At 34.2% G+C, this 24,974-nt stretch overlaps 1 protein-coding gene across 1 annotated transcript in view; it reads right to left on the bottom strand.

Annotated features, from left to right (window-relative positions):
• Window positions 1–24,974, bottom strand: part of LOC149805676 (tRNA (32-2'-O)-methyltransferase regulator THADA-like) — a 135,083-nt gene that overhangs the window by 38,223 nt on the left and 71,886 nt on the right. The window contains exons 26-32 of the mRNA XM_089950327.1: window positions 24,841–24,960; window positions 20,710–20,832; window positions 16,821–16,918; window positions 10,716–10,802; window positions 7,049–7,180; window positions 4,242–4,410; window positions 1,332–1,438 (exon numbers count right to left, since the gene is read on the bottom strand). Coding sequence (XP_089806453.1) covers window positions 1,332–1,438; window positions 4,242–4,410; window positions 7,049–7,180; window positions 10,716–10,802; window positions 16,821–16,918; window positions 20,710–20,832; window positions 24,841–24,960 — 836 coding nt within the window. The remainder of the gene's footprint in view (window positions 1–1,331; window positions 1,439–4,241; window positions 4,411–7,048; window positions 7,181–10,715; window positions 10,803–16,820; window positions 16,919–20,709; window positions 20,833–24,840; window positions 24,961–24,974) is intronic.

Below are 24,974 nucleotides of genomic sequence, written 5' to 3'. Positions count from 1 at the left end.
TAAATCCTTAAAGTGTATGGCAGCACAAAAGTTATAGTCTGGAAAAAAAAGTGTGATTGAAATCAATAAAAAATAAAACAACCGATCCATGACCTTGACCTTGATGATAATATCGCAATGCAGTACATGACACACACTGGAATTGATAGAATCCAAATGTGGTATAAAACACACCTTAATCTTTATGATAGTATCTAAATGTGGTATATGACACATTGGAATTGATGACAGTATCTCAATGTGATACATGACACACAATGACCTTGATGATAGTATCTCAATGTGGTATATGACACATTGGAATTGATGACAGTATTTCAATATAATACATGACACACACTTGCCTTGATGATAGTATCCCAATGTGGTACATGAAATATCTTGACCTTGATAGTATCCAAATATGGTACATGACACACCCTGACATTAATGATAGTATCCAAATATGGCACAAGACGTACCTCAACCTTGATGATAATGTCCCAGTGTGGTACAAGACACATCTTCTAGTGATGAAATACTTCATCTTTTAATTTCAAATGACTTTAAAGACAGGAGAGCATCATGGAAAATGTTCATACTGAGCCATCATCTTGACCTTGAGACCCAATGTGGTACATGTCATACCTTCTAGTGATGATATATAGACATACAATGTTCTATCCCTTAATTTCAATGGCTTTAAAGTTACAGATCAAAAGGGAAAGTATGATGGAAAATGTACTGAACTGTGACCTTGATTTTGCAAATCATCACCTCCAATGTGTTATGTGTGGCGACATACAAGTACACAAGTTTCAAAACTTCGTCTCAAATAGCTTAAATGTTACAAATCAAACTGGAAAAAAACAAATATTGAGCTCTGACCTTGATTTTGAAGACAGCATTCCCAATGTTGTATGTAACACTTTCTAATGATGACATGGAATAACAGAAACATGGACAAAAGGAAATGTTTATGCTATGTCCTCAACTTCTCTTTAAAAAGGTAAGAGGAACGAAAAAATATCCCATCTGATTGAGACTTAGATGAATGGTGACAGTAAAAGCAATCAGAATTAGGTGCTGGTTCCCTATGTTAACTAACAGCTCAGTAACTATTCTCTCTATAAGGATTTTATATAATCTATCAAACTGGTTTCATTTTTCTTTATAACAAATGCAAACATCATCAAAATGCAAGTATAAAAAGGTTCAACAATTAACTTACAAATCACGTATTTGTTATATTTTCTTGTTTACATCATGTACTTAATTCAGACTTTCAAAGCAAAACAAAAACCAAAGAACATGTGACAGGTTACACTGCTGTAAATAATTAGCAGTTTTACCTAGTGATTAGCCATAGCCTGTCCCTCCATGCTGGTAACATCTTCTGTCCAAGATCTTGCTTGGTTGCTATAGAAACATTGGGCACTAGCTTCAGTAGGTGCTTCATCTGTAAGGAAATTAAAAGAACTAAAGTGTGAATTTCTATGGGTTAAACTATAAATTATTCTTCCATCAAATCAAATGTACCCCTTCCCAAAAAAATGTCACAAAATGACTTAAAATTATTCCTTCTTTTATTTATGCATTAAATAAGTTTAGATTATCAGTATAATAAAGACCTAAAAATATATTATCTGAAGTCGACTGTGCTAAAACACATTATTCGAAGTTCACTGTAGAACACAAACTCATGAAAGTAATATGACTGTGATAGTTCTCAACAGGCAAGAAGCTCATACACTTCACAATACCTGCAATGTGTCTGTATAAAGCGACCATATGCAATGTAAAACTTTGGCAGTCACACATACAATTACAATGGACAGGAGCTAAAACCTTTAGAACAGCCAGATTAAAGTATGAAATTTCTTTATTTCTTTTTAATTATTTTGAATAATATCAAGATAAGACTTGCAACTATTAGGAGGTACAGTTTTTTTTGTTGTTTCTTTTTTTGTTTATATAGAATAGGAGTAGTGTTTGAACGACTCTATTTTATTCATTACAACCCATTCTAGTAGACTGTTTTCACTATTTATTATTATAAGTCATTGTTTATAACCAACAGACTATTATGTTTATAAAATATATTCACTGTAATTCATATTCAAGTATACAATACTAGTATGTTGAATATACTATGCTTTTATGTTGTATTCTACTTGTATAGGACAGCTGCAACGTAACTATTGCATATTTTCATTGTCTTGCATTCATAAAATGTTAAGTTTGTTTTCATGTAGTGTAGAGAGATGAATGTAATCATAGATGTGATGTGATGTAGATGCAAATGTAATCATAGATGTGAGGTATAAGGAGCACTGGAATAAAACAGAGCATAAGGGCACTGTCTGTAAGTCACTTAATGTAATGTACACATTAACCCTACAAAACATCACTCAGAATCACTTTTGTTTTGTAGCCGTTTCCAACCCTGGAGAAATAAGGCTGGGTTGAGACTGATAATGTAAGACTATGCTAGCCAGGGAATCCAGACACAAGGGCAGACAACCCAGGAAATCCTAAGATCATTGGGTCACAGGAGCCCCACTCACATGAACCACCAAGTTAGGACCAGTTTGAGAAACTGTTAAAGTGAGTTGTGCTAACCAGGGAATCCTGCCACAAGGGCAGACAATCCTGGGATGTCCCAAGAACATCGGGACATGGGAGTCCCAGTCACAAGAATTACCCTATAATTCACTTCACAGTGGAGAAGCCATAGGAAGGTGCACCTAAACAACAAAGAAGCCATTGGAGGGCGTACTTATGCAATGATGAAGCCATTGGAGGGTGTATATAATCAGCAAAAAATAATTCAGTGTGGAAGTACTAGGGAACATAAAGTGCTCTTAAGAACTTTAAAAATAGACAATATTTAAGAACGATCCAACTGCAGTTTATTTTTTTTTTTTTTACTATTGTGGAATATAATTTTTTTTTCTTCAACATAATCATCTAGTTAAATCATCTTGATTTTTGTGCCTTTTGTCTCTTGATAACAATATGTACCATTATTATATTCTCATTTTGGTCTCTGTTAAGTTTACATTGTCAGAATCATGCAGTATTTTACAATATTGCACTCCCGTGCACTCATGTGCATGACATGTGTGCCCAATAGTGTATTAGGAACTACTCTGTAAACAAATCATGTACACTCACTTAGCAGACACTTTATGTTTTGGTTGATTAAATTTGTTTCTGAATGAACTAAAGCAGATGTTTCGTGGACTCCCACATACCAGCTGCTTTGCCACATTCCACAATGTTTCAGAATTAGGCTAGCAATAGATGCCAGACAGGTCATAAAATTCTTGGGTCAGTACAAATAACATGCAAGTGACAAGGCATAAACTGTCTTCTTTAGCTGGTAATAAGAATGGCAAAAAATATACTTAGTTTTACGTCCTCAAACTGTACTCTCTTAGTTCTTCAAATCCGAACTACATGAGCCATGTCATGGGTTCTAAAGCTTGATTACATATTTCAAAATTGTAATGTAATTTCGACTACAATGCAAGTGTAATTACATCCTCTTTACTGCACTCAAAATGAAATGAACATTATATTCCAAAGCGTCTTTTTGATAATTACAATTGAAAGAATCCTTATTTTTCGCACATTATGATTTCAAACATTCAATGACAGAACAGAAACACACTTGCAGATGTCAACATGCTGCTCTGCTGCGGAAACAGATGTACTTCATGTAGAATTGGCACAGCTAAATCCAGGTCATAACATAATCATGAAATTTCATATAATTGCCAAAAATACCACAATCTATTCATTCCTAACCAAATGCAATGTGCATTCATTCACAATATAACTCTCAATTTCAATTTTAAGTAGACCCAAATGCCATTTTCTTTCCAAAATGCAGTCTAGCGCACGACCAAGTTCAAATTTATCTGGGCGGAGTTATGTGCACATTAATAATGCTGTTCTTGTGTACTGATGAATCTGTGCTTGTGTATTTAGTTTGAAATATGGCATAAATTCCTTAGGTAGAATAAGAAAATTGCATATAATAAAAGATTACTGCTATTGTATGGGGAAAACATGAACTTGTCGGATGAATATACTGCACTCCCAAGGTCGTGCAGTATTTCCATCCAAAAAATTTGTTCACATTTTCCCATACAAAATGCAATAACCTATAAATCTTTTTCATAGTTTAGTATAAAAAAATGTTCTACCAGTAAACACTTGCACACTTCCTAAAATGTATGCAATAACAGAAATACCTGGAGAAGAGTTCCATGGATGTGGCTCTGGATAACAGTGGTCTCTACTGACTTTGGAAGCAAGCCAATGAGAGAGCAGAAAACTGAGGTCAGCTGATCTTTATCCACCAATGGTTGCATGGCTCTAGCAGCCATGACTCTGGTTTTAAAGACTGGACTTAAGGCACATCTGAGCAAAATGGTCAATAAATATCATTATACGATTTGAAGAAATCCTCCTGATACAAAAATTGCTTTACTACAACTGATATTTTAGTCAACATGATATTTCGACAATATAATCTGAGTCTATGTACCATCTGTGCTCATTTATACGTTGAGTGGAACTGCAAAATGCGCAGACCCAGATCAGCAAAATGCACTGGCAGGTCTGGGTCTTTTTTAGAATTAATCAGTAGAACAAAAAAAATGTACCCTGGTTTGCAGGTGCATTACGCTGTGGCAGATCAGAATATTTGTTGTTTGCATTTTGGCTTGACTTATAAGTGAGAAAATATGGTATATTATGCTAGCGTAAGTTGTACCTAATTTTGCATATACAGTCAACTCTCATTAAAATGAACAACATAGATGCAAGCAATTTCATTGTTATATTGACTTTGATGCTGTTCTGATTAAAGGCATTTTTTCATTTTCTTTGGATATTGCTGAATATTTATTTTGACATGAAAAATATCACTAATGGCTGATATACCAAATGGCTTACTTCCACTGATCAGAAAAACGGCTGGCATATTCATCATGCATGTGTTTTTAGATGAATATCCTTAAAGGCAATAAATTCATCTTTCTTTTTTTGAGATAAAAAAATGAGTATATCTCTTTCCCACCCATCAAAGAGTTAGGACATGGCTGTAAATCTGGATGAAATCTTGTGTAAATGATTTCCCACAACAGTTCTTGGTAATTTATTGTGCCAAATTTTCTAAAGTCACAGAGATGCTGACAAGAGTTTAATGGGGGAAGCTCCCCCTTGTCACAAAAATAAGAGTGGAGTGGAACAAAAAGGAGGGGATGGAGGAAACAGCCTTATCTCAATATTTACCAAACACTTCAATATCCAGCTCTCTTTCTACCTGCTCCACTCTGTTAAAGCCCTATTGAAATCAAAATCTTTAAAAGATGTTGCCTCTAGCTGTTTAAATATTAATCTGTTCATCATTTCTGAGAATTTAATCTGTTCCTTACCTGATATTGAATATTGTTCTGTGCAGAGAACCCCTTAATACCCCTAAATTTGTGACTTTAGAAAACGGCAAATACTTGATACCTCAACAGCTTTATTTTCTAATTTGCAAACAAGGTAATTTTAGTCTGCTTCGATTATTTGAACTGAAATTATTACATAGTGAGTTGGTTGTCTAGACTTAGATTTGAAGGATATATTTGATTCTAATTAGAAATGCCGTACTTCTGGGGGACAGCAGGCATGCACACACACACACACACACACACACACACACACACAATTTAGTCATCAATTTTATATTCCTTTTATCTGACAATCACTTTCTATATGTTGCCACAAATAGGAAACATTTCTTAAAAGTCAGTCATAAATGCATTTATTGAACAAAAATTACAAGTATATGACATTTTTAGTGGAATGATTTCTTTTGAAAAAGAGATTTGACTGTAATGGGAAAAAAAATCATGAATAAAGCATTCAACAACCACCTCCCAAATATGTTCTATATACATCAAGTTTTATTTTAGGCCATAAAAGGAAGACTGTATAGAAGCTGAATAAATGCAATATCACTGAAATGGACTCCTTGACTAAACTAAATAAATGCAATATCACTGAAATGGACTCCTTGACTAAGCTAAATAAATGCAATATCACTGAAATGGACTCCTTGACTAAACTAAATAAATGCAATATCACTGAAATGGACTCCTTGACTAAACTAAATAAATGCAATATCACTGAAATGGACTCCTTGACTAAGCTGAATAAATGCAATATCACTGAAATGGACTCCTTGACTAAACTAAATAAATGCAATATCATTGAAATGGACTCCTTGACTAAGCTGAATAAATGCAATATCACTGAAATGGACTCCTTGACTAAGATGAATAAAAATAATATCATTAAAATGGACTCCTTGACTAAGCTAAATAAATGCAATATCACTGAAATGGACTCCTTGACTAAACTAAATAAATGCAATATCACTGAAATGGACTCCTTGACTAAGCTGAATAAATGCAATATCACTGAAATGGACTCCTTGACTAAGATGAATAAAATAATATCATTAAAATGGACTCCTTGACTAAGCTGAATGAATATCATTAAAATGGACTCCTTGACTAAGCTGAATAAAAAATATCATTGAAATGGACTACTTGACCAAGTAGATAAATACAATATCACTGAAATGAACACCATGACTATGATGAATAAATGCAATATCATTAAAATGGACTCCTTGACTAAGCTGAATAAATACAATATCGTTGAAATGGACTCCTTGACTAAGCTGAATAAATACAATATCGTTGAAATGGACTCCTTGACTAAGCTGAATAAATACAATATTGTTGAAATGGACTCCTCGACTAAGCTGAATAAATACAATATCGTTAAAATGGACTCCTTGTCTAAGCTGAATAAATACAATATTGTTGAAATGGACTCCTAGACTAAGCTGAATAAATACAATATTGTTGAAATGGTCTCCTCGACTAAGCTGAATAAATACAATATCGTTGAAATGGACTCCTTGACTAAGCTGAATAAATACAATATTGTTGAAATGGACTCCAATACTAAAACTAACATGGATTATTTTCATCACCTGATGATATGAGGTATGAAAGCAGACAAGTGGAAACTTGAGTCTGTCCCCTCCATTGGGGAGGGAAACAACCGTCCCAGTACCATCAACACTGGATACAGGGCTGGGTGGAGATGAAGCTTTTCTTTCTCACTGAAATAGTACACATATGATACACATGTACAGAAATAGTGATCCCTCATGATATCACTGATATAGTAATCCCTCATATCAGATAGAGTATTCCATAATGATATAACTGATATAGTAACTTCTCATCAGATATAGTAATGCCTCAAATCAAAGATTAAATAATCTCTCATGATCTCAGATAAAGTAATCCCCCATGATATCACTGATATATTGATCACTCAAAATATCAAAGATATAGTGATCTCTCATGATGTCACATATAGTAATCCCTCATGATATCACTGACCTAGTAATCTCTCATGACATCAGTGATATATGATACTTCATGATATCATTGTTATGACAGCAACAAAAGTCTAACATGTTTTAAGCAAAGCCACATAACAGTGAGGGATTTTATAACTAAATATTATCATAATTATTTCTACACAAGACAACAAAGTAATGCATTTTTTACAAAGATAATGTCACTAAATTAAGTCAAGTATCATTGATTAAACAAATTTACCCTAGTTGATAATGTCACATAAAACTACAAGTCAGCTACTCAAATAATAAGATCAATGAATTTATCTCTGACACATTGAAACATACCTACATTTTAAGTTTGACCAAATTTACAATTAACAAATTTTGGAGAAGAAAAAAATTTACTTATTGAACTGGTATCAATTAAGGTATTCTTGAGATATACAGTCAAACCCGATTATCTAAATTATGTCAGGAGTGTCCAAAAAATCGCTGACATAACCGGGACCCGAGATATCAGGGATTAGTTGACAAATCTACTGCAGAATAATGATTATGCATCTGAAGTATCAAAAATTAGGAGTTTTGTTTCTTAAAACAAACGACATTTCTAATGAACAATAAAAATAATAATTTAGTCATGCCTGGTTGCAGAGAAAAGAAGATGGAGATCTTTTAAATGAGATTAAGTAACAAGTCAAATACTTTCACAACACTTAAGTTACTGTAACAATGTCAGTGGTTTAAAGTTCTCTTTATTTCCCTATGAATAGCTACATCCTACGATACCCTCAGCAATGATTTTCTCACACTGTCCAAAATCTAGGCCAATTTAAGTACATGTACATGTAGGAATATACTTTTTTTAAAAAGTATTTTCTATTGTTAGAAAAATGTAACTGACCAATATTGTGCATGAAAATGTATTGCTTTTATTGATCATCTGAGGCTCTTTTACACTGGTATATGCTGGTTTTTACCTATAAAATCTGGCATTGTACAGGAAAAAGACAAGGCTGTCGGTATTCATGTACTGACAAACTGTAAAATGTGTTTTAAGTCACTAAAGTTGACTGTCTCAACATCAAATTCTGTAAGAAGCTAACTTATTCTATTCATACAGTTGTAGTCCCATATCCCTCCCAACTTTGATCAGTGACTGTCAGCAAGAAAAAAGCACCAGAAGGAGAGTCAGCTAATCTCTTCGATTGATCACAAGACTTTGATATTCAAGATAAAAACAGTACAAATGAACGCATTCCTCTTTCTATTTCACAGACTTTAATCTATCAGTCATTTTCTGCCTCAATCTGTGTTGAAGAATATGCACTTGTGACACAGTTATGGACAACTTCATTTTAAAAAATACTGGGGACTATGGATTCTTTTTTCACAATACATTGGTGCCATTATTTACTCTTGTTCAAAACGAATTAATAACCAAGTGTTGGGGGGGGGGGGTGAAGGGGGAGGAACAAGCTTGGTATGGAATTTTTAGGGTTTATATTATTGTGAGACACATGATCTAGGGATGCTGAAGTTAAAGGCTTATACTTGCACCAAGCATGGAAACACTTGAACTGTTACCATATTCATTTTAAATAGACTGTGTAAAACAAATTAAGTATTTTTAGCTACATTTAATGATGTTAACCTAATAATTTTCGCAGTTACAGATAAGCTCAAATTCACAATGCTGTGCTGAACAAACTATATTGCTGGAAGACCATAAATCACAAATGGTGCAACGGTTTTTCTGAGTGCACCTGGAGCACTCAATGCAGTGTGTGTGTGTATCCCATCAGGCCTTTTTGTGGCCCCACAGACTGTTTTTATTGGTGTTGACATGTGATAATATCCATTTTGAATGCTGCTTCTGTAAAGGTCAAAAATGCATTCATTCAGTTTCCTTATCTAAAGCACTGTGTGAAAGATAATTTTCTCCACTCTATGCAAGTTGATAAACCATGCATTGATGTGACTGGTTGATTAGCATTTGTACCGGTAAAATTTGGTCTTGTACCGACTTTTTCCATCTCTGCAGGTATGAGGTACTGGTATACCCAAAACACCAGATCATTTCTTGTAAAATTTCTCTGAGATTAAAACTTGCATTTTGTCCACGTTACTTTGGACTGAAACTTATGCCGGACATAACGGCATTATTAGCTTAACAGGGGTCAAGATAAATGGGAAAAAATTAACATAACAAAGAAGGATTTTGTAGAGACTGGACCAAAACACTCGGCATACATGGGTTCTTGGAATAACCGAGGTCAAGATAAGTGGGTTTGACTGTTGACCAAGTTGGATGAAAATCCATTCATACTTGTTTTAGTTACTGTTCTCAAGAACTAGTACAGCTAAAACACAAGTGTATACCTTGGAGCTTAAATCAATATCACAGTGCTGACTACTCACTTGTTCATTGGAATACAACTAGATACAAAGTCTGGTCAAATTCACTTGTATATGTACAACTCAATGAGTAAAAAGTTCACTGAAGTAGAAAACTGTATGCAATGACATCTGACTTGAGGACAGGGTCAATTAAGTCTGGTTTTCAAACTTTATCGCAAAAAAAAAATCTTGGATCTGCTGGTGGTCAGATCTGCAACATTTTCATTCAGAACCATTTACATATGAAATGTTCAGTGAATATCCCACATCAACACTACCAATCAAATCAACAGGAGTATTACAGCAAAATTTACAAGATGGTTACCATGGTGATAAGTTGCAGGTCAAAAGAGCATCATTTTCATTCTCAACCAGCAACATATTGCTACAGTGATTCATTGAAAACTCCAGGTTGATACAACCCTTCAGAAGAAGTCATATAAAAAATTTCAAGAAGGCCATAAAAGCAACCATATGGAGGCTGGTATAACTGAATGAAATTTCATGCCAATCCTCATAGTGGTTTACATGGAGTAGCGATAACAAATGTCCCCTGACTCCCGATGAATGTCAGACCATCATATAAACTGGTCTGGTCAATGACCAAGAAATGTAAAAACCACAAGGTAGAGTACTGAAATGAAATGGATGCCTCAGACATTATCTGGATGCCTCGGACATTATGCCTTTGACTCAATGGACAATATAATGTCATTTGTCAGGTCACAAGGTGTAATATGAAACATGTGATTTGAGCTTGTGAATTTAAATAATACAGTCATCTAATAAAACTACATTACTGCAAGCATTTGACTGTTAGATAGGATGAATATTCACCATGCAGGACTACTGTATATACAAGACAGTATTAGACATGTACAAGTACCTGATATTTTGTGTGGCTTCAGTTATCTGTTCCAGCAGAAACTGATACAATACAGGATGTTTGTGGAAAAAGGACCTTCCTGTCTGGCTGAAAAGGGAAAATAATCAGTCAAGCCTCAATTATCTTAACATTCCCATTCACCAAAATATTGTAAAATACCACCTAATCACCATACCCAGTAAAATCAGGAAAAGTACAAAGAACTGCACTGGAAATTTATTATGAAGCAGATCCCATTACTAAGACCACTTGATAATAAGACCACCTGTATCAAGTCCTCTGTGTGGTTTAATAAGTGAGATTTCTTTGCACTTAATCTACATGATGCTTTGAATGTAATGCTTTCAAAAATATGTAAAATAAAATCTGTGTACAAAATAAATTTGTGTACTATATAAAGCTGTGAACAATATAAATATGTGTACTATAAAAAACTATGTACAATATAAATGTGTACTACATAAATCTGTGTACTATATAAATCTGTGTACCATATAAATCTGTGTACTATATAAATCTGTGTACCATATAAATCTGTACCATATAAATCTGTGCACTATATAAATCTGCATACTATATAAATTTGTACAATATAAATATATCTACTATAAAAAATCTGTGTACAATATAAATGTGTACTATATAAATATGTTCACTATATAAATCTGTGTACTACACAGATCTGTGTACTATATAAAATCATATATACATATATATAACCATTCAAATTGTGAACAATATGGATCCACCATTTATTACTCCCAATCTTGATTCAAGTTGTGTGGGAGAGTGACTATGCTGTCTGGCTAACATTATTTAAAGAATGAACCACAGAGTTCACATGCTAACAAATACAGTATCTGACAGATGTTCAATCCTTATTTCCATATCACACACTCCAACAAGAACTTTTTGATATTTTCAATAATAGTATCAATATTCTCCCAGTACTTTAGAATGTATGCCCTGATTTGTCTGGAATTTTATATTCATAGTGTACAGTAATAAATATTTGGAAAACATAAAAGGAGTGTTGGTGTAATATGTATAAACTGCATTTCTGGGTCCTTTTTAGGGGGAAAGAACTCATTTGATATGTCATGACCCTGAGTTGTCCTTACAACATATCTAATTCATTATTTCTGCAATCCCAGAGAGAGAAAAAAATGTATGTAGTTTTCTAAACAGTACAATTAAAAACAGGGAGTTGGATATGGCCTGCATGTTTAGCTCACCCCATAACTATAATTTGAATCCCATTAAGGTGGGATAAAATGGTACTAAAATAAAATGGAAAGCAGAAACCTTTAACATTAAGCTCAAAATAGTGTGTGGATGGATGTACAGCTGGACATACACATTGATGCCAAAGTGATCACTCACTCAAGTGTTTACAATGGCAGGCATACAACAAGACTTAACTGTCAAAAGGATAGAAACTTGACCTTCAAAAACATGTACGGCTTAATAACAATTCTAATAGTATCAAGACATAATAAAAATTATGTAACAGGAAAACACGGAATTTATATCTCTGTGAACCAGAATATTTTGACCAGATCTTAAAACTGCATGAGTTTCAGATTCAATTTTCACTCTGATCCAATAAAAACCAATATTATAAATGTGTAGTCATGTGTGACTGGCTGACACAAAATCTCAAAATTTGCTTTATATCTTCAGATCTGAATTCTAGACGAGCAAGAGAAAGACCCTATTCATAAAACTGGTAGAACCTGTCTTTAAAGACCACCCATTCTGCCAACAAATCATGGTCTCTCATAACAGCTCAGAATGCTATATAATTATCAAATATGTGCATTGAGAATCTGGTCTCTTAAAGACAAGTGGTCTTTCAAGACAGGCTTTACTGTGCTTATTTGATGCAATAAAATTAAATGTTTTGTCTGATAGTACAAGTTACAAAAAAGTTCAAGTTGTTTGAATAGCATGAGTTACAGAGGTATCAGTTGTCTGAATAATACAAGTTACAGAAAAGTATGAAATGTCTGAATATTATGAGTTACAGAAAGGAACAAGTTGAACAGTATGCATTACAGAAAGGAGCAAGTTGAACAGTATGAGTTACAGAAAGGTATGAAGTGTCTGAATAGTATGAGTTAAGAAAGGAACAAGTTGTCTAAATAGTATGAGTTAAGAAAGGAACAAGTTGTCTGAATAGTATGAGTTACAGAAAGGTACAAAGTGTCTGAATAGTATGAGTTACAAAAAGGAACAAGCTAAACAGTATGCATTACAGAAAGGAACAAGCTGTCTGAACAGTACCAGTTATAGAGAGGTGAGTTGTTTGAAAAGTAAATGTTACAGATATCTAAATAGTATGAGTTATAGAATGGTATTAGTTGTCATATCACAAACTAAAGAAGTCTTATACTGAAGTATGTTACATGGCTGCGTCATATCTGTACAAATATAAGGCATTAGATGAAGTGAAATCACAATATAACTGTTTCTCATTAGCCAGGAACTAAAATGAAATAATTTTGCAGCAATAACAGAACTGTAAAAAAATTCAAAAGGATCTATGATCATATCTGTGTTTTAAAAGGGGGTCTATGACTGTATCCATGTTATAAGTGGGGGGGGGTCTATGACTGTATCCATGTTATAAGGGGGGAATCTATGACTGTATCCATGCTGTAAGAGGGGGATCTATGACTGTATCCATGTTATAAGGGGGATCTTTGACTGTATCCATGTTATAAGGGGGGATCTATGTATCCATGTTATAAGGGGAATCTATGACTATCCATGTAATAAGGGGGGGAATCTATGACTGTATCCATGATATGGGGGGGGGTATGACTGTATCCATGTTATAAGGGGGGATCTATGACTGTATCCATGTTATAAGGGGTGGGGGTCTATGACTGTATCCATGTTATAAGGGGGGGATCTATGACTGTATCCATGGTATAAGGGGGTCTATGACTGCATCCATGTTATAAGGGGGGTCTATGACTGTATCCATGTTATAAGGGGGAACCTATGACTGTATCCATGTTATAAGGGGGGATCTATGACTATCCATGTTACATGGGGGGGGGTCTATGACTGTATCCATGTTATAAGGGGGGGTCTATGACTGTATCCATGTTATAAGGGGGGTCTATGACTGTATCCATGTTATAAGGGGGGGGGGTCTATGACTGTATCCATGTTATAAGGGGGGTCTATGACTATCCATGTTATAAGGGGGAAATCTATGACTGTATCCATGTTATAAGGGGGGGTCTATGACTGCATCCATGTTATAAGTGGAATATATGAACATATCCATGTTAAAAGTGGGGATATATGACTGTATCAATTTTATAAGTGTGGATCATCACCGTATCCATGTGGTATGTGGGGATCTATGACCATATGCATGATACAAGTGGGGAAGCAAGTACACTGAGGGGTATAATAGTGAGGGTGTAAACCACTGTGAAGTTTAAAAGCTTTACAAGGTGTTATGGCATTTTAAAGAAATTAGTAAAGCCTGTCTTGTGAAACCACCCCTTCTGCCAACAAAATGTGGTCTCTCACAACAAATTTGTGCACGATTACCGATTTAAAAGGTCAAAATGCAGCAGGTTTAAGGCAAAATATCCACAATTGCTGAGCTTGCATTTTATTCCTTATTCATAGTTCTTGTCAAAATACTGCAATCATTTCATCTCAAAGTAATTTTGTACAGGAATAAAATGATCCATCATAAAACATTTACAATTATATTTGAAGATGATGTGTACATGTAGGTTACAGTATGAATTGCCAAATTAGTAAGGTAATATTTATTTATCCTTTCCATATGTTAACTTGACTTGTCCATAAATTTCAGATTCACTTCAAATGTAGCACAGGAACTGCATAGTTAGCAATGATAACACTTACTCATCCTGTGTATGAATTAGTGGCTTTGATTAGGGTTTTGGTAAATATGAAATATATATGAACCAATGAATGAAATCAAAATACATAATTAATCTATCTAGAAACAAAGTAAATTATTTATTTAAAGACAAAACCGAAACGCCTAATTCATTGGCAACATAAAGAGAATAACTCAATAAACAAAAGGTCTATTAGGCCTGCACCACAGTGAAAAGGCAATGACACGATATGAATTTTAATAACAGTAACATCACATAATAAACAAATCAACCTTCTAGAATGGCAGTCAAATCTGGAAAAATAATAATCATTTATTATTCACCCCAAGGCAATAAGGAATGATTATAAAAATTAAAAAAATTGGTCTATTTTATTCATGCATTTGTGTGCCCTGGCAGCATCTTGGCTGTTGTACATCTGAAATGACAATAAACAACTTTAAAGGGAGAGATGCACTACTGTCTGAGAAGAATTTGCAGGAATCGTTGGTAGGACCATTTTTTCTCTAAACTAGTAAATATGGGATGCAAGAAATGCACCATTTTCATTTAGGACCAATTAGACTCATAAAAGTTTTTATTAGTGAAACTCCCATGTTGATATGAACAATGATTTTCATGACTGACATCATTGTGGCCATGATGGATGTAAGATTGGCACCAATTCCATTTAAGACCGACTTGATATCATAAGAAGTCTTTTGGTGATGACCACCCCTCCCAGTATGGCCATCCATTCAGGGGAAGTAGTGTTAACATGACTGGATGTCATCCTGGGCAGCCAGATTGGCATCATTTTCATGAAGAATAAATAAACATAAGTTCTTTTAGTGAAAACCCCATGTCAGTATAATTATCCATTCACGAGGAGTAGTGAGAGTTTCAAAATGGCCACCATGGTTACCATACTGGAAGTCAGATTGAGGACCAACTAGATATAACAAAAAGTCTTTTAGTGAAAACCCCTATCAATATAACCATCCATTCAAGTATGGATACGATTTTCAAAATGCCCACCATTACAACCATGTCAGATGTCAGATAAATATTTTAATTTATGAGCAACTATCGCAACTACGCAACTAGACCTCATAAGAAGTCTTTCAGTGACAATGCCATGTTAACATTAAAATCCATTTTGGAGCAGTAGCCATAACAATATTTTCAAATTGGCTGTTGTGAAAGCCATACTGGCTGTTTATGGGGGGGCACCATTTTCATTTAGGGCCAACAAAACCTTGGGTTGAATGTGTATGTAATGTTCAGTGGCAATACTTTAAGTTGTTATGTGAAGTAGTGATAACAAATGTATATAAAAAAACACCAAAAAAAACAATTGATGATGGATAACTGATGAAAGATAACTGCATAAGCTCTTCTGGTTAAAAATAAACATGAAATAACCTGAAAGCAACAAAAAAAATCAATAAATACAGTAGATATAATTAATGTTTTGCAATTAAACTGTACAAACTGCAAGTACCACTGACAACGTGCAATCCAAACACTGAAAAATGTTTAAATATCAAATTTACAAATAAAGCTTCCAGAAACTTTGGAAACCTAAATTAACAATACTGTATCACACATGCTGGTCCATGGGTAGAATTAAAGACGATCTTGAGGAATATCTAAATGTAAATTGGTGTGATATTAATCACACAAAAATTAATTTTAACTGGCAAACATCTCATATATGGATAGCCCCTTAAGACAGATGGGGAGTTAATGTGAGAGTTTCTTCCCTTTGTCGATTCCATATTGACAGGAAAGGCAAAAAATTTCTGTCCATCATCCTAATAACTAGGTGGCATCAAAGCATTTTTTGGAGAGTACTTATTCAGCAGAGAAAACTAAACACACAATTTAAAAGAAAATTATCAATGGTGTGATCCAATAAACTAGGAAATTAAATTCATTAATGTGCTAAAGACATGGCCACTTCCAGCATCATGAATAAACACAGAAGGTCCAATAATAATTTCAATAATAATAATAATGATGATGATGATGATGATGACGATGATAATTCCTTTAGAAGCAGTTGTAGTATTAGCATTAACCATTCACATGTATGTAAAGGGAAGAGCCGAAAACTACTCATAAGGGTTAACGGCAGTGATGGTAAGTAATTCACATGCAAATATGGCTGCTTGGAGTCATGTAAAAGTAACCTACAAACAGGAATGGAGCAGTCTACACTTACCAGTTTTTCCTGGACAAGGAACTTTCATCCTTGCTTCTTTTGACACCAAATATTCTGGTCATCATGGCACCCAGCAAAAGAGTAGCAGAATTTCTCACCTAAGAGTTAAATGGAGATTCTATAACACAAAACTCTTGACTCAACATATCATCACTTACTTGTATCAACTATTTTAACATACAAGCAGAATCAAGTTTTTCATAGGTAAAAACGTCTCTTTAGTCAAGTTGTATTGTTTATCAAATTCTCAAATGCTAAAATTGTAGTTTCCCAACTTTGTGCTTGGTAAATTGGAAAATCTTAGAATAAATCTTCACATTCTATTTGCACCATTCTTCAAATCTTTTTTTAAAGTCTCTCTACAAGCATCTCATTTATCATTGAAGTCAAAACAGGAATAATCACTAAATTAAAGACATCTTCAAGTGACCCTATCAGAGTAGCAGTTTTTGACTAGTTGAAAGTCAAAGCACATAGGGCACTGAGCTACAACAATTCTTCAAATTAACAGTTTCTGGTTTCAAATATTAGAATTTGTATTCACAAACTTTACATTGTTTCTTTTTATATCTACCTCTGATTGTTCTACACTGACAATCCAAGCATTCATTTGTAATAAACTCATAAAAAAAACATCAAAAGTTTTGCTAATTATTAATTTGATGACCTACTTGATGATATATAAAAAGTCATATTTGTCCGAATATGACTGAAAAACAATGAACTTAAGTTCATTCTGCCTCTTAGGTTCAAGCTTCTTCCTCATGTTCTGGACTATGAACTTGTAATCAAGCATACAATTTTATATTATTATGATATAATTGGACCAGTTTCTTCTAGTTTAATGCATGACTCTGTGATGCAATTTTGTCATGCCAGCAGTACTCCAATATCAAATATATGCATACACTGTTTGAGTATAAATGTTTTTGTGCTTAAAATACTCTTCTTTTTGCAGCTATCTGGTATATAAGTGATGTATTTTGTAAGTATTTGGCATATATAGTATGACCCCGCACGCTCCACTATAACACGAATTCAGATATAATACGGTTGTGGTGTGGCTCCTGAAATTTTATATATATGTGTTTTTCTCACACATGAAAAAAAACATCTTTCTAAAAAGTACGAAAAATAAAGTTTTTTTTAATCATTTTGGGGAAGAGATTGCGCATGACTAATACAAGACGATCGTTGAGTGGCTCCTGAAATATGATATGTATTTTTCTTGTACACGAAAAAGAAAGTTTTTTTTTCTTAAAAGTACGAAAAGCAGAGTGTAAAATGTTAATTCTAAAATCATGTAGGTCTTTGACTGTTTTTTTTCCTTATTGGCAGCAAAACATACCATCTGGCAATTTTTTTTATTGGCGATATTGTTGTCTGTTTAAACTTGTATATACAACCAGAGGTGTGGAGTGGAGAAATTCAGAGGCCCCATGAAAGGAAACTGCAAACCTGATATAAAATGCACTGATATTCATCTATTGTTAGATAAACAATTTCTCTGTCCATATTGACAAACCATCTTAACAGTGCACTGTTTTATTATAATCCACTTATGGTGAGATCAAGCATGAGTAATTTGTGTTGTGAGATATCCGCTTTTTGTTGTTGACATTTCTGGTAGCAGAGATTAACCGGACAAAGCATTATCTTGTAACCTATCTTTCATAAGATATTTGGCTTCTCGCTAGTAATACATTTACATAGACTGACATTGGTATGTGGATGGTAAGTAAAATTCCTCTTCTTTTCATTCAGAATTAAATCCTTCAGAACACACACATTTTCTGAAATACTCCCTGTCATCAGACCAGAACACCTTTGTTAAATTGAGTGGAAGGCAGCACCACTCCGCTACCACAATTGTAAAAAAAAAAAAATCTTGTTTTACTTGTTGGTTTATTCAAAAGGCAGGGAGGAACTGTAACTACAATCGACCAAACGACGGCCAATTCCTTTTATATAAATGTACCCAGATAAAACAGTTTGCTGAAGTTTCAAAGAAAACATTACCTTTGAAGCATTGACTGTTATGAAAACATACGAAGCATATGGAAAAAATCAGTCTCAATCATGCAATACAATTATTTGATGTTGCCGCCACAATAAGAAATGGGCATTTGTTTGGTTCTCCAAAGCTGGCATTTAGTGGCGACTTCAATAACACATGCACATTTTATCAAGGAAAGCCGACTACAATCTTCAATAAAAACAAAGAACTTCTCTTCAAAGAAGTCAGTACCAAACTTAAATAAAAGTAATGGAATCTGATGGATTTTTTAATTTTCCAACGTGACTGGAACACGTATACTGTGCCATAAAAGTTTCCTTTATGCTGGGAAAAAGTCTGTGCTGATGAATGCTACCAACTGTGGCTTAAAATGCAAACTAATTTTACCGACTTGGGATGTATTGAAGAGTAAATGTGCTTCATCATTCGTTACGTGATTGTGCTATGTTTATCCACTGAATTTAAACCTATATGACCTGTGACAAAATTATTGAATATTTTAAATCTGTGTGCATTTTTTCAATCGAATTACTTGCACTGTGGATTCAATGTATCTGATGAGATTCACGGGTGAGTACACGGTGTTGATACTCTATTCATGCTATACATAAGACATGTGTACATAAACAATATACAAGTATATGTACCAATCCATGGGTCTGTAAATAAAGTAAAAACAAGTATATGTACCAATCCATGGTTCTCTAAATAAAATAAAATATTATATATGCCTTCTCTGTTTTCACTACAGGTGTATTTCCCATTTAATATGCATCGATTTAAGATGGTAACTGTGCCAATGAAGCACGTATTTTACTGCCTGCATTTATTACCTACCCCCTCCCCCCGCAATTTTTTTGGGGGTACATGCATCATTTACTTCAGCTAACTGACCTGGTTGCTTATAACATGGTTCAGTCTATAACACGGTCAGGTTCAAGGGCTCCTAACTACCATGTTATAGCGGGGTCACACAGTAATTGATGTATTTTGTAAGTATCTCATATATAATTTATTTATAAGTATTATTATTTATCAATGTTGTAAGAATTTGTTATATAATTCAATTTGTAACTATGGGCATAACTTGTGGATTCCATACTTGGTGTCATCAATCACACATGCAAATTCTTAAAGAAGTGACACAAACAAAACATGGGTTATTCCAAAGTTATACAAAAAACCCTTACCCTCCAAGCTCTACCTCAAGGACAAACTAACAACCGTAGAGTGTTAGCAGAATCAAAATCCACAATACTGTTACTGACACAAGTTGCATGTTCTAGCTTTTAACACGATATATGGAGTTTAAGGACAATACAACTGTATTATGTTGTTGTTGTTGTTGTTTTGGGTTTAACTCCATTTCTCATCTTATGATAGGCTATACATGTTGGTAAGCATAACTGATGCAGGAAGAACCCAGGAAAACTCTGGTACAAACCATCAACCCATTTTTTGCTTCTAGCAAGCTTTCTCACACTCTACATTGGTTAAGGCAGAAACTCAAACCCATGCAGACAGGTGAGATGGCAGTGGTTGGTAAAGGCCAGTTCTTTAGTCCATTTTGCCACCCGGGGACCCACAACTGTATGAACATATGGATGTACACATAGACTGATGGTAGCACAATATTTCCATGCTTCTTTGAAAGTTTAGAGATTAAAATTTATATTCAAAAGTATTTTTACAAAGTCTTAAACTTACAACATATTGTTCACAATGCTGTTTCCATCTTCAAAGATTCTATGTAACTAATATCAAGATAAAGATGATCATGATAATGACAAAAATGAAAGCACTAATAGTATTATCAAAGGTGACATCACATTTGAATCCACATGGGTCAAACAGTTCACAAAAGTAACTTACAGCCCATAGTGAAGACTTGAAGCCCAAGATGGCTGCTTTCAAACCATCTGTGATATACGAGGTAACATCTTCACCAAGTCTGGTATCCCTGTATAAAGCCCTCAGGATATTCAATGCATGAACCTAGTTCAAAATTAAAACAGAACATTAATTATTTCCTTACTCTACTTTTCCTTTTAGAAAAAGAAGTTTAATGTCTTCCCCTTCAGCTATTAAACAACACACACTTGATGAGACAAAAGTGCTGCCAATCAAATCTGTTGATAATAACTTGGATAAAAAATGGGCAACCAGGTACCTGTTAAAAATAATTAACCCTTTCACTACTGCAGACCAGCAAACTCCTCTCAAGACTGCAGACTGGTATACTGGTCTCAAGTACATGTCTCATTTTGACGATCTATTCTCTAATTGGTCAATATTGGGGATCCTCCATTTATAAATAATCCTGTTGTAGTATACCATATGGATACATTCAGACTTAAAGATTGGTTTTTAACAAAAACGAGGAGTTTTCTGATCTATAAACATTAATCTTCAAAGTCACCTCAGTACAGCCAAAATGGGGGACACAATATTTTAAACTAACTGAAATTCTAATCTTGTAAATATATATGTCAGAAAGAAAGGGAGCATTTGCAATAAAGATGGTTGGATATTATTCGGAATATTGATGACAATCAGTGCTCTGAAACGTTCTGTACATGCTGATGTGTTCTACATCTTAATTAAATTAATGGATTAGATCTCACTTGGATTAAAATATTCACATATTTTCCAAATGCAAGGACCCAGCACTAGAGATGTCAAAATTCTGGGAAATTTCTACCTGGTTGCCATCAGTCCTAACGACTGGTTACCTGGGTTCCCAATCAAAGGGAACTTGTATTAAATGTGAAGCTAAACTGCTTTGTTGTAGGTTCACACATGGCAACCCACATGAGAGGTATAAGTGTAATTATTACTAATATAAGTGGCAAAAAAAGCGTAATCTGAGCATAAAAAGAGTAATCTGTATGAAAAATGTACATTTAATTTTGCTACTTACCTGGATTAGCAGTTAAAAAATTTTGTCACAAATCAGCTATATTAATGTGGATTAGTAGTTAGCACAAGAGTATAGACAAAAGAAATTGATAAATTATTTATGAATAACACTCACTTCAACTAGTCTACATGTCTACAGTAACTTTCACAAATAGTCATAAAGTCCACAACTGATGATTGTTGTATTATCCTTGACCTGCCAGGGTTTCGTCCCTTAACGATGGTCCGGTGCAACATGTTTGTAAGTTTAACAAAATCCCTTCTGCTTGAACATTTTTCAGTCATATAACATTCATTAGTCACATTGATACATCCCCTTTGTTTTTGTTTTTTTATCATTTTATTTTAATGATATCTGGCACCATTTAGGTTCAATGGACCACTGGTCCACTGCATATGTTGCATCAAAATAGAATGAATCTAGGACAAGTAGTTTCACAATCAAGAAACCTGTCTGTTTTTTTGAAACTGTTTGATGTAAAATTCATGCAAAAATTACAATTACACACGTGAATTTTATTCGATTTTTTTCTCTCAATGTTTTTATAAAAAAATATTAAGTGAAAAATTTCATTCTATATAGTTGTCCATTTCGTTCATTTGTTTCTAACATGGTCTAAAAAGTGCATGTTATGGTAACAAAGAACACCTGTCTGTATGTACCAGAAGTATGATTATACAGACAAAACAGGGTTCTGAAAAGTATAAGAAACTTGCACACATAATTAATGCAACTTGGACTTATCCAGTGGGAATAAAATGGCCACCATGCAAGTGATGAAGATCTCTAAAATATATACTAGACAAGTATTAACAAATTACAGCGAAAATAAGTGAGAAAAGTTGGAAATAGAGATGGGGTATACTTTCCTTGAAGTGAAAAGACTCCTCCAACTGAAACAGGCATGCTTCCAAGATGAAAATGGATGGCAAGGGCTCTTGTTAAAAGAATGTACTGTGTCACACAAGAAAACGTAATAACTGAAATATCCTTACTCATTGCTGCAAAGTCTAATAGGTATGGGGAGATCACTCTGCTTGAACACCACATGGGTTGGCAGACAACTTTTAGCTCCCTTTTGATAAAAGTAGTATCTGCGAGGGCTGGATTTGTGAGGTATTGGTACTTCTCCAGAGGTATTATTGGGTAATGTATTTGAAGAAGAAAAGTATATACACTAATTAATAACATCTTTAACATCAATTAAAATGGATAATTAAGAAATCTTCCACATTTTTTAGTGGCTAAAGATCATGTCTCTCTCATGTGTATCACACTGAAAAAAGTACAGGATTTATAATTTGTAAAAAAAAACATTAATTGTACAGCAAGAAATGATGTGATTATGGCATTATTGTGTCATCAGTTAGACAGTATTTGTTGACATCCAGTGTTTAAGTACTATGAATTATGGGTGGGGGGGATGAATGATCTGACAGTGACTTAGTGACTAATGTCTACCACTTCAATAATGTCAAGTGATGTCAAAGAAATGATAAAGTAAATGATACCTTGTAAAACCATTACCATATGACCTGTCATAATTCACCCTTGCTGGTTTTTTGTGTTGGAATTTCAATGTGAACTAAATAATAAAAACATTCACTCACAACAAACTTTGATGAACGACATCATAGCACGGGTATGAGACTTTATCAATATACTAACAATATCATGTCATTTATTCAAGGTAGGTGTTAAAGAACACATATTACTCTTGCCAGAGACGCTGATAAAAGTGTGTTAGCTAGTAAATCTTTTCACTATGACACAGTTATTTAAGCTGCAAAGGTAACATGAATGTGTTACCAGCAAGCAGAACTTACGGCATGAATATCTAATCAGGTCATCTACATATGCATGCAAATATTGCCTACCAATTTCCATTGGTCTGGCGGTGTGTATGTGTGTGCATGTGTTTGATTTGGATTTTTAATGTAGCTTTAACAATTCTGCAGTCATTTCACTACAATGTCTGTGGTGTGGCAGAATATAGTAATGTCTAGCACTGAGGCATCATGCCACAGACATGTAGCATGATGTCCTACCCAGTCACATTATCAAAAAGTTCTAATACTAACCTCTTAATGCTGAGCGCCAAGCAAGGCAGCTGTTTGTACCATTTTTATAAGTCTTTGGTATGACTCAGCGGGGGGGTTAAGGTGGGGGTGGTGGTTTGAAATCACGATGTCCCACATCCGACGTGGATACTCTAACCACTGGTCTGGTGGTAATAGTACTCCCAGGGTGGATAGGCAGACAGGGATCATAATATATGTACCCCTACTTCAATCACTGAAAACATAGGACTGATTATTATACGGAATGAAAATCTAATTAGTTCCACTAAATATGAATGGAAACATGACAAGAAAATATAATTATGTCATCTAAATATGAGTGGGAACATGGCACAAAAAATGTAATTAGGTTATTTAAATTTGAATGGGAACATGACAAGAAAATATAATAATATAATTATGTCATCTAAATATGAGTGGGAACATGGCACAAAAAATGTAATTAGGTTATTTAAATATGAATGGAAACAGCATGGATATGTAATTAGGTCATCTAAATATGACTGGGAACATGGCATGAAAATCAAATCGGTTTATCCAAATATGAATGGAAACATACCTCTGATGTGTAACAGGTCTAAAACAAGTTGTTTCTGTACAATCATGGTAACAAGTTAGTCCAGGTTGATGGAAAGAAGGAATGAGGGATGTAAAGCTAGACAGAAGCAACTTGTGCTGCCCCAACTGCAAATGCAGGGGTGGGGAAATATTAATAAAACAATTGGGTCTGTTCCAGTGCAACATGCATGGGACCCATGGAAGGCACTTTTAAGGTGGGGCACTCACCCATAGATCCAAGTTAGAATTTTCTAATCATTTTAATATGAATTCTGTGAAATTAAAGTACCCTGGCATGTATTTTTTAAAAACTCCCTTCCCTGGGTACCATGTATGTTTAAATTGAACAGTCCTTACTAAATATATCACCAATATATTAATTTAACTAGAATATCTGATCAAATTGATAATAAAAAAATATGGTGAAGATAATACCATCCTTACCTTAGCATTTATGGGACTCCCCACACTCCCTTCTGGACTCAAACTAAGGGTAAGTAACTCTTCCATGGCTTCCCTGAAGCACATCCTGCCAGTGCTTGTAGGTTCGGTTGTCACAAGTGCCTAAAATGATTAGA

Source organism: Sinohyriopsis cumingii, chromosome 2 (genome assembly GCF_028554795.1).
Source record: "Sinohyriopsis cumingii isolate HCF-2022 chromosome 2, ASM2855479v2, whole genome shotgun sequence".
In the NCBI taxonomy this organism is placed as follows: Eukaryota; Metazoa; Mollusca; class Bivalvia; order Unionida; family Unionidae; genus Sinohyriopsis; species Sinohyriopsis cumingii.
The sequence above is the reverse complement of the archived record's forward strand: the minus strand, read 5'-3'. Positions and strand labels throughout refer to the sequence as shown.